Source organism: Eumetopias jubatus, unplaced genomic scaffold, assembly GCF_037043125.1.
Source record: "Eumetopias jubatus isolate StellerSeaLion01/CBP00866 unplaced genomic scaffold, mEumJub1_p1.0 scaffold_2, whole genome shotgun sequence".
NCBI lineage: Eukaryota > Metazoa > Chordata > Mammalia > Carnivora > Otariidae > Eumetopias > Eumetopias jubatus.
The window spans coordinates 167,378,504-167,390,506 of record NW_028274808.1 but is presented as its reverse complement, the minus strand read 5'-3'; the positions used below and the strand labels follow the sequence as shown (position 1 = coordinate 167,390,506).

General features: G+C 40.7%; 1 protein-coding gene across 2 annotated transcripts in view; it reads right to left on the bottom strand.

Moving 5' to 3' along the window:
- Positions 1 to 12,003, bottom strand: part of ATP8A1 (ATPase phospholipid transporting 8A1) — a 220,851-nt gene that overhangs the window by 185,895 nt on the left and 22,953 nt on the right. For both annotated transcript variants that reach the window (XM_028088628.2, XM_028088627.2), the window contains exon 2: positions 920 to 1,034. In XM_028088628.2, coding sequence (XP_027944429.2) covers positions 920 to 1,034 — 115 coding nt within the window. The remainder of the gene's footprint in view (positions 1 to 919; positions 1,035 to 12,003) is intronic.

Here is a 12,003-nt window from a genome sequence, read left to right as displayed (position 1 = left end):
ATATCAACACTTAGGTCTTGAAAACATCTAATCTTCTTCTTGTTATTTAAATAGAAAGAAGATTACATGGCTTGATAATTGTGAAGCTGGATGATGGGTACAAGGGGGTTCGTTGTGCTATTTACTTTTACGTTTAATGCTTTCCACAAAATCTTTTAAAAATTTAAAAAATAGGAGATTACAGGAATGCATACCACATCCCCCCAACTGAGAAAGTTACTCTAGAATGTGAAGTTGTAAATATTAATTGTAAATGGGTTTTTCTCAAATCCAGGAATTTTGCCACAGGAGAAACCCTGGCCTAGCGTAAGGGGTAAGGGGGTGTTCATGTTCACTCCATTCAGAGGACACTTAGTGAACAGTGCTTACAAAAGTGATACTTTTTATACTATTGTTGGAAGGAAAACGTAACGGTGAAGTAATTCTCACAGCCCTCCATTCCTCAACACCACACTAATTTTTACAACTATCAAACGCCAATATTTAAAGACTATGTAACAAAATGGAGTTCTGGATGAAGAACTGCAAAGACCTCTTCTAAAATGTTAAGACTTGTTGGCCAAAAACAATAATTCATCACTCTATTAACAGGTTTGAGACAAAGGTATATATCCATTAAATTTTAATTTCCACTAATCCATAAGCAGCTTTCACTGTCCAGACACTATAAATATAATTGGGAGAGTATGGCTGTTTATCCTTTCTTCTCCTTCCAACTTCCAGATTCTTATTCCCATCTCTTTATTGGCCAGAAGATGGAGAAAAGAGCCGATTCATACTGCCTCCAGTGAGCTCTCAAATAGTAACCGATTTAACTGAAAGCTTTCTGTAAGTATTTTTGTTTTGGTCAGAGAGGGGAGATGGCCTACTGGGTTCCGCTGTGATAGCTGGTCCCACAGAGATCTTTCGTAGGTCCTACCTGACATGATTATTGCAGAATTTTGTCAGCTGTGGCTGGTTGATGAATATAGTCCGTACTTCCTCCTGGTCAGCCAGTGAAGTCTTCTCTGAGACATCATCAGTCTTCTCATAACCTTAAAGAGAAACAGTCTTCTTATTCAGTAAGAAATCTTTCATGTTAGTATCCAGACAAAAACATACTTCATAACTACTTGGGATTCTAAATTATGTTAAAAGCTGCATGCTTCCACCTGATTGATGTTCTTGCTTCTTTTGCAGTAAAAGGAAAATCCCCACATCTCCTATTTCTACTAAACTTGAAAGGCAGCATTTAAAGATTTTATTTATTTGACAGAGAGAGCACAAGCAGAGGGAGAGAGAGGGCGAAGCGGGCTCCCTGCTGAGCAAGGAGCCCGATGTGGGACTCGATCCCAGGACCCTGGGATCATGACCTGGGCCGAAGGCAGCCGCTTAACTGAAGGAGCCACCCAGGAATCCCTGAAAGGCAGCATTTAAGAGTCATGTAAAAACTGACCATTTCAAAAACAGTAACATCATTTTGCAATTTTTACTCATTGTTCCTCCATAAATGTTCAACTTATTTCCTTCCATTATGTAAGAATACATCCAAAAGTAACAAAAAATTTTAAACTAGTTTCCATTAGAGTTTTAGACAAAACTAAGAGAGGGGTAATTTAAAACATAAGTATACACATTTAATACCTTTCCGGTATTTCTTTCTTTTTTTTTCTTTTTGATGAAGACAGAAAAAAAGATACCCATTAAGGTTTAAATAGGCAAACACCATGCTGTGGTGTGACCACAACTCACTGTGATAATCTTAATCTTTCCACTAATGACAATTTATGAGTTTTAAATGACAACTGAGTTTTAAATTTCTTGAGACCATTTCAAGTCATTTCAGGATCATTCTAACAAGGCAGCAGATTCTGCCAATTTCAATGGGGTAACATCTTGTCACCCTATTGACAACACTTTTTAAAAACACAAGTTCCAGAAGAATGGGGAAAAAAATGTAAACTGCTTATTTTACTGTCTAGTGAGAATTAAATGAGACTAGATTAAATCAGTCCTTACCCCTTTCCCAGAAAAGGCCATCAACAGTACTCTATATTAGATAGCCATTTTTCTTTTCTTCTTTATCTAGCCAAGCCAACTCCTCCCATAAAACCTGCTGACCTATTGAACATTTCTTCTGAAGTGTTCTATAATGCTAAGTCAGTGATTCTTCTCTGTATTCCCACGGGCCTCTGCACTTCCCCTTCAGAACACTTACCAAAGTGTTATCAAAACACTTATCAGAAGGTTTTGTTACTGCCTGCTTCTGAGTCTGTCTCTCCCTACCAGAATAGGAACTCCCTGAGGCCACAGATGCTGGGTTACTCATCTTCCTAACACCAGTACCAACAAACAGCAGGTACTCAATAACTGTTTGCTGAATAAATATCAAATGACAAAGGAGTGGTTATTTGGCCGTTCCCCTTCCCACCCTCCCACTGAGGGCAAGTAAATTTTTCTCCACCCATTGATAAGGACACTAATGACAGCCAAGTGCTGGTAACAAACTGTAAAGGGAAAGCTTGTCTGTGGGATTTTGCTGCTATATGAAACCAGAAGATCATTTAGGCTTTCTACAAAGGTGGGCAACGTGAGTATGGGGACCAGGGTAGTGTGTGCAGGGGAATTCACACGGTGGGTGACAAGGGGCAAGGTAAAGACAGGTGAGGTGTGCTGAAAAGCACACAGGCCAGATCTTGGAAGACCTCTCACACTTGGGCAGAAGCCTGGAAGGCATCCTCTGGTTGGCAGCAGGCCACCGAAAGCTTTCCAAGTAGAGAGGCGCAGAGTGAGAATGGTCACTCCAAAGGCCACATGGCTCCAAATTAAGTACTGTCATATCCATTTTACAGTTTCAGACACATTAGCAGCTTTGCCTATGGTCACATGGTGAATAGTTATCTTTCACTACACCATGTTTTAGATACAAACTCCCCCCCCCCCCAGTTTTATACAATCAAAATCTTATCTATTGATTGCTATAGACTGGATGTTTGTGTCTTCCCAAAATTCATATGTAAATATGTAATCCCCAAATTGGTGGTATTAGGAGGTAGGGCATTTGGGAGGTTATCAGGTCATGAAGGTGGAGCCCTCATAAATGGGACTAGTATCCTCACAAAAGAGACCTAGAGAGATCCCTTGTCCCTTTCCCCATGTGGGGACACATTGAGAAGATGATCAATAACCAGGAAGTGAGCCCTCACCAGACAGTGACTCTGCTGGTGCCTTGATCTTAGACCTCTCAGGCTCCAGAACGGTAAGTAATACAGCTCTGTTGTTCAGAAGCCACCCAGTCCGTGGTATTGTTACAGCAGCCTGAACGGACTAAGATATGGAACATTAAATAGAAGGAAATAAATTTTTAAAAAATTTCTTAAAAATCTTTTATGAGATTTTCCTTAATGACAGCACAAAAATCATAATGTCCTATTTCTGGCACCTCAACTGGACAGAGAGCCTCAGGAAAAACCAGTTCTCTGCTCTGAAGCCCTCAGACTGTACTTACTTTATGTAGCTGGACTTTTGAGGGCATGGTCCTTGGATGTTCTTTGCTGAAGAGTTAGGTGTCACTCCATAGCCATTTATATTGGGGTCTCAAATGCTGCCAGGTGGCACTGGACATCACATCTCCCCCTCACATGTTAATTTATAGTCAAGAATATCTATGAAGCAAAAGGATCTCTTGGGACAAAGGGAATGGAATCGACTCCTTCCCTTAAATGGGAGAGTAACTGAAACAATTCTAATGGACCAGCAGGGCCCTACCCAAGGTCTGAACATAAGGGACCTCGAACGAAAAAACTCCCCAAAATCGGGGTGGGGGGAATGTCTAGACTAGTGACCTGTTCTCATCCAGTAGGGGGGGTTGGATGGTTCTAAGCACAAAATATTGCAGATGCCACAAGCCTGCTTCATTCAGGCATGACAGAAAAAAGCCTTAGAAAGATAGTGCAGGTGAAGCTGAGCACATGGAGCAGAACCCTTGGAGCTCAGGCAGTGGGATGCCCTGAGCAGGGGTGATACTGGAGGAGGGAGGGAGATCTGCACTGAAAGCTGGGAGCCAGGCACTCAGCCCGTGGGGGCCGGTAGTCACCTCCCTCAGGGCTCCAGGGAGCTCGGCTCCTCCATTAGCAGTAACAGAGACCCTGCAGGCACCTGAGGCCCACTCCCAGGACGTTGAAGGCCAGACGTTGCAGGTACCACCTTGTGTATGCCCCCAAATTGCTATTTATTCCTAGCGGTAGGCAGTGAGCTAGAAGTGAGCAGGCACAGCAACCTCAGGAATATCTCAGTGAATGCACCTAACCCCACAGGTCCTCAGGAATAATCCATGAATGTATCTGGGAAAAAGACTGGCACTCTTACTAATTTGGAATGTGAAAGTTTGTTAACTATTATGATTAGACCCTTCGATGAACTCTTATCTTACACTGTAGAAACAAGCAGGTTGGTTCTTGGACATATGGGTAACACATCAATCTACACTCCTTCAACATCTGATGAATTAATCCACTGGGAGATGACAAGTCTAACAGCATTGGGCTTGCACAGCCTGATGGACCCAATTCCACAACAAGGGTAGATGCACCTGTAGAACCAAAATCTTCAAAGTCTGTTGGGATACCTTGGCAATGGGGCCATCATACTGAAAATTTGTTCAACACAGTTCTTTTTCCTTCCACAAAGCTGAGAAGAGTGCTACCAATGTTTAACTCCCTGACTCACCCTTTTCCTGACCATATCCATCTCCAAACAGCAACTCACATTTAAGGTGGCAATGGGATTTGACCATCAAACCCTGCACAGATCTAGTAGTAACAGATCTACCTCTCTTGCAGGTGGCTCTGTCCCTCCCATGAGTTGAGCTTACAAAGAAATAACAAAGCAAACCCATTTCCCTTATTTTCAAGTTCTTGGGGGGCATCTCTATATGGTCCCAAGTACTCAATATGACCCCAAGTACAGATATACAAAGTAATGATAGTGACACCAGATCCACACTCCTTCATTTTGAATTCTCCAGGAAAATAATTCAAGCATTCATCCCAGTGTCCTTACTGCTCACTTGGGCATCTGACATCCACTAATGGCATCATTACTCTTCTTAAACTAAAAGTTCTACAGAGCGAAGAACCTGGTGGACATAGTCCCACACCCAGCACTGTAAGGAACAAAAATGAAGTAAGTCTCAATAATTCCTTCTGAACTACCTTAGCTTCTTTTGGTGTTGTACTCTCCAATGTCCGTAATGTCTTAAAACCAGCCAGAAGCAAACCAGTCTCCTAAAATAAGCTATTCTGCACTAGCTTTTATTGAAATGAATAAGGAGAAGACTTTTCCTTATTTATGCAAAATAGAATAGACAATGATTCAGTAATTCAGAATTCCAGATACTGTGAAAATTCCATATTTAGTGTTTGTAATATCATATTATTTCCCCAGCAGAAAAGCATTTTTGTTTTCAAAAGCACTGTTGTTAACTATTTCAATTAATGATAAAGTTACTCAGTACTTAAATGATAAAATTACTTAGAACACACAGCAAACCAGGGACTTTTACCAGGCCAAATTCTTCATTCTTAGTTATAAAATGACCAAATTCTATTTCCAGGCTTCTGAAGGACCAAGAGTTTCAATACAGGGAAACAAAGAGTGACATAGCATTTTAGGCTACTGAATGTGCTACAAGCAGATATTACTTTGTATTACTAAAGAGGGATAGAGAAGCAACATCCTCCTGGCAGCCATTTTGGCTTCCAGCAATATTTTTCCTACTCAAGGAAATAGAAGATGCTGATGGGTCAGCATTCTGATCCTGGCCCCGAAGTGAACAAGTGCTCTTTTTCCCCTAACAGTGTTTTGTATTAAACTCGCTTGGTGGTTGTGAGGCAAGCTCTGGTTCTTCCACTTATTACTTCTGTGACCCTGTGAAAACCACTTCATCCTGTGGGGTGGAGTGGGGGGGGTGGGTGTGTGTGTGGGGGGGTGGTTGTTTCTCTTCCCTTGTAAAATGAGGAAGTTAAGCTAATCCTCTGAAGTTCTTTCTCAGCTTCCAAATCCTGTGAAATCAGTATTTGCTCCGCACCAGGATGAGAAAGGTCAATACATCATTTGTTTAGAAGAACAATGAAATTTGCAAAACAAAGTAAGAATCTCCCTACTTGAGCCAGATGTTTCACAGCCACGCTGCCTTACCTAATCTGCAGCAGAACCCAGTTACACAGTCAAACGGTGCTCCGTGTTTGAGAAGATTAGCGTGACAATAATCTGTTGCTAGCAGCTCCATGGCACCCACCTATTGACCAGCGACGACTGGGTTAATGAGTACGTTGACATACAGTCTTTCTTCCTCTGCCCAGATTCATGGTGAGGTGCTTATAGGCACGCATTACATTGCAACAGAGAAGAAAAATGCTCAACAATTATTTAAGTGAAAGGCTCTGAGTCCTTTCCGTACAATTACAGCTGAAGTATCATCTTTGAAATGTTCTATTTCTCATCATAAATATCATGACCTAATCTGTCAGATTGTTCATTCATTGAACATATTTCGACATAAATGCCTCCTGTGTCCCAGGCATTTTTTTAAAAAGCTTCAGGAAAAGCAGAAAATAAGATTAGGTCCCTTCTCTCAGCAACTTAGTTTCTAGAGGAGAGCAAGATAATTACAGATCATGGTAGGTGTGAAGAAAATACAACAAGTGGTTGACAGAATGATTGAAAGAACTCTCTGGGCTTCAGTTTCATCATTTCTGTGACAGAGATGATAACGGTGTCTACTTCAAAGGGGGGTTCACGAGGCCCCTGTGAGTTAGTAAATGTAGAAAACAATGCCTGGTGTGGAGTAAGAGCTCACTAAATGTTGGCTGGCCTCACTGTCGTTGCTGACAACACTATGGCTGGTGCTGCTTTATACTGATGGGGGAGGGAAGGCCTCTCCAAGGACAGGCCGAGTTGGGACCTCAATAAGGAACTAAAGAAGCGACAGTGTAAACCCAGCTGGGGAAGAGCAGGAACAAAGCCCTCGAGGTAAGAATCAGGTTGGCACTTCCGTGTACGTGAGGATCGGTGATAGTGAACAGGGCATCACATAGGGAGAGGCAGGGCCAGATTGGGTAAGCAATAAGAAGCTTGAACTTAGATTCTTTACACAGTAGGAATCCCCTGAAAAGTTTTAGGTGGGAAGATCATTTTGAGGCTACTGTGATCATCCAGGAAAAAGATGAAGGGGCCTGGGTGAGACAGTGGTGACAGAGATGAAATTAATGTATACATGATATTTTTTTTGGAGGTGGTGCCGCCCTGACCCTCACAGTCTCTCCAGGCCAAGCATTACCATTCCACCCATGTATGATGCCACAGTTACCCACTATCTGATGCTACTCCAAGCCAAAGCCCAAGAATTGAGAGAAATTTAGGATTTTAAATGCAACAAACGATTAACCACTTAATAGAATTCTCTTTAGAGTCAACCAATCCTATCCTTAAAAATCATGCATCTTTTTCTTTTTATAACATATCAACCGATGATACCGCAAACACAGGTACACTCAAGGAAGGCATTACAGAATTGTAACTGGGAACACAGACCACGCACAGTGTGAGAGATACAGTTCAGGTCCATCAGTTGTGAGCTCTGGCTGCCTTAGGCAAATGACTTAACTTTAGCTGTCTACCTTGTTTCACAGGCTTTTGTGGGGATTAAATGAAATAATGCATGGACGTAAAGTATGCAGGACAGTGCCTGGCTCCTCATGCACATATAAAAATTATAGCTATTATTTTTATTACTATGAGCAGAAAGGCAGACTGTGGGGAAAAGGAATAGGCTTTATGGTCAGACCTGTATACCCATTTGTATGGAACACTGTCCAAATTATTTTATGTTCTGAGCCTTAGTGTCCTCGTTCATAAAATAGTTACTAAATGACATTATGTGAGCAATGTAGCACAATACTTGTCACTCATACAACTCCTATCAGCCTGTCCTCTAGACAGATATTATAAAGTTAATCTCCCCTTCAAAATACTTGAGATGGGGAAAACAGGTCTTAAAGACACTAATGTAGGTATTAATATTTTTTTAAATTTTGGGATATTTAATTAAGGTTGCGACCAGTTAATACATCTAGACAGTAAAATAATGGACTTTACCTTACAATTTTATTAATTAATACAAAATCAGTAAATGTTTTCCCCTAAATTGTCATCTATGTGGGGGGTTATGCAACAGAAAAGCAGGGGTTGGGTAGGTAGGAGGGGAAAGAGAACAAAACACAAAGTCATTCTGTTGCCCGGTAATATGGTTATAGAACCACTGAGTTTTTGCAGACTCAACTTTATTGCAATTATAAAGTAAGGCTAAAGCTGGAATCAGAGTATCTATTATATTATCTCCTAACACATTCAGGAGAGTCCAGTTGTTGTATATCCTTTTGCTCAGTGGCCTCCAATATTAGACATTAAAGAGGTCACAGTAATTGCTTATGGTTTTTGACACAGAATGAGGTCATCAGACAGTCATGCCTGCAACAGTCATGGAATTTTTTAAAAGATTAACTGGAAAACTAGCCAGAGACTTTAGAGGCACAAACTACAGAACTTAGGTGTGATTAGAGTTGCGGGCTACTTATTAGGAAATCATGAGCATTTCCAAAATTTAAATAGGTTTTTATTTTGTTTTTCTGAAAAAATTAGCAATTAAAAGTCCTCATGTAATAGGTTTTTTTTTTTTTTGGCTCAAGTTTCTGGAACAAAGCAATCTTCAGCTAAATATAATTTACAGGTTTGTATTTATTTTGTTTTTAATAGTATCTTACTACATAAATGGTTTGTTTAATTAGAAATATAAAAGCAGTTATTAGAGCTACAAAACAGATTCGAAATCCCATATCCTGCATTGTTGGAGCAGAACAGTGATTTCAAATGTTCACTTGTGATCTTGATAGCAGCTGCTCAGAAAGGGTACAAAAGGAAGAAACCACCACTCTGGAAAACAATGAAATGGGTGCTTTAAAGGTTAAGACTCACACTACATTTTCAAAGACGGCACTGAAGAAATCAAACACCTTTAAAAGTATGGAAATTAAATAGAAACTATTTAGCAATCTATCTCGAATTTCTAGCCCATGACTTCAATAGCCAGAAGGGAAATGAAATTTCCTATTGCATCAGTATACCTTCCTATACTGTGTTGATTTAGGCTCAGTGCAGGGGATATCTGCTGCTCATTTCACCTCAACGTCTGCTTCTCCTGAAAAATCCTTTGGTTTTCTTTGGAGAACTCCCCTTCCCCAACTGTAGGCAGTCTTTAGGGACTGGCACATCAAGATACTATATTCCCTTTTTGACTTAGAGGTCGGCACATGGTCCACGTGTAAACGAATCACAGTCAGTTTGCAGTTTGGACATATGAAAAGGTTGAGCACAGTAAGACACCTGAACTAACCATCTATTAGTCAAGCTGCCTTGGATCATCCTTGACCCACCTGTAAAGTTTCTCATTTGATTCTGGGAACTATTTTACCTACTTAAAGAATATGCTCAGCTTCCATATTACGGAATTTTAGCAGAGGCATTTCAGTCTTTTGCTTGAAGTTCTCTCCCAATGCCCATCTAATGTAGGATCTTGACACCATACCTGCTCCAGGCCACCAATCACTAGCTGACTTTCCTGCTCTGCATGGAATGATGACCTGGAACCATAATGCAACTACCCTGCCCACAAAATCACCAGGCTGCCTAGAACCTTCCCCAACCGGCCCTACTTGCTAGATCAGATCTCCTCTGATGTTAACAGCTGCCCTAACCCAAGCCCTGAGTCCAGCATGTTCTGGGATAACTTTGGGTTGTTGCCCTAAGGAATTTGCACAACAGCCAAAAGCCTTCTACATCCCTAGCTTCCTCTCCTTTACCTTCTTGTTCATGCAAATGTGATGGTAGCTCCTTACCCTCAAGCCCAACTGAGTTATAACAAAATGTTGTAACAAAGGACATCCGCTTACTCCAGTGATGTAAAGCATGGTTATTTGCTTCAAAAAAATTGGTTTTCATCTTACACAATGGTTCACTTCTTTTTTTAAATAATTCTTCTCAAAACGATGAAGATAAGGAAACTACTTCTCATGGAGCACTGCTTATGGTCAGAGAGCCAGTGAGTACCATAGCCAGGACAATACATGGACACTGATTAAGGTCCAACCTAGCTCTAAAGCTCTAACACTGACGGATGTATTCATTCATGCAACAATTAAGCTTGACCTGACTTCTAACTCTATTTCTCCTCTACCTGCCCTATTCCACCTCAATAGTTTTTCCAACCATAAATCTCTCCCACCCTCATGGCCTTGTTAGATGCTACTTCGATGTTAAAGCACCCTCCCTGACCATTCCTCCTTGAAGTGTCACCTACAGATTTTTTAATAGATAGTGGTCTCTTGACCATTCCAATATTCGTCTTTTGACCTATATACTTATACATAGCAACAGAGAAAAAGAATAGATGTTAGAAATATACCTAACTTTTACACTGAGACAGGACAGGCATAAGGGCACATGTAAGTAACTGTCAGGTATGTTATTCTAATATGGGGAAGTAAAAAAGAACACTTCAGGAAAGTCTCTTGCATGTAATAAATGTTCACTAAATTTTCTATTTTACTATCAGGCATCCAAAAATTCCTAGAAGTTCTGTGCCTATCCTGATACCCACTAATATATTCTATCAGGACCTGTCATACAATACATGGTAAATGATATATTCCTTTAAGTGTCTTTGTGGGAACTGATCTAAAAATAAACAAATGTGCAACCACATAGACAGTATTTCTTATCTAGAACAGGAAAAAAATGGCTTATTACTTCCTGAACTCACGCTGAATTGCAGCAAGCTCCAAAAGTAGTACTCTGAACTCTAAGTGGTGGACACTAAAAAAAGTATTCCTGACATTAGGAAGACAGGCTATCCTTAAGCAAGTATGACATGAAAATCTATGGCATGCCTAGTGCTGAACCTCAAAAAAGTAAGCACTCAATTTCTTTGGCCACCAGCCTTAGATATTAACCTAGAAAAATAATCATCTTGGGCATGCTAGATTGCTAGAAATAATAATGAAAAATTTTATTAATGCCAAATCATGCTTAACAGGAAAGGAAGAAGAACAATAAAAGATGGAAGGAATTTAATGATCTCTCCTTGGGAATAGCCCATAGATCATTTGGTCAGATAAAAGAAAGAAACGGTATGTTCCCAATATAGACTTAAAAATTGGCACAGAAACAGACTGCACTAGCAATGAGGGGTTTCAACTGCCAGACATCTATCAGGCATCTCCCACAAGTCTCAATTAGCTAAAAGCACTACTGATTGTCTTGGCATCAAATTCATCTCTGAGAAGGTGCAGGAAACAAGATGAGGAATTGCTACTATGGACTGGGCTCTAATCAATGCAAAAGGGATAAAGTAGAAATGAAACTTGTAGAAAACATAACTGTACCAAAGAGCTTTTAACAGGCAAAAAGGGGAATATCAGGTCAAGCCAGACATGTATTCTAGACTCTAGAAGGACACATTTCAAGTTATCATCAAGACCCAAAAAGGGCAGAAGTCTAGAAGGCTGTCTAAAGCAACCCGGGGTGCCTGGGTGGCTCAGTTGGTTAAGCTTGTGCCTTCGGCTCAGGTCATGGTCCCGGGGTCCTGGGATCGAACCCCACATCCGGCTCCCTGCTCAGTGGAGAGTCTGCTTCTTCCTCTCCATCCCTCTCCCCCGCTCTGCCCCTCCCCCTACTTGTGTGCACACACTCTCTCTCTCAAATAAATAAATAAATAAATAAATAAATAAATATATATATATATATTTTTTTTTTTTTAAAGGCAACATGCTGACCGACTGTGAAAGGTCCTGATGAGGGGGAAAGGGAGGCGTCTTCAAAGAGACCAGTGCTGCCACACACAAGTAAAAGAAGATAAACAAGATCATGGAAAAGGTTGGAAATCGGCTCACATGTTCAAGAGCGAATAAT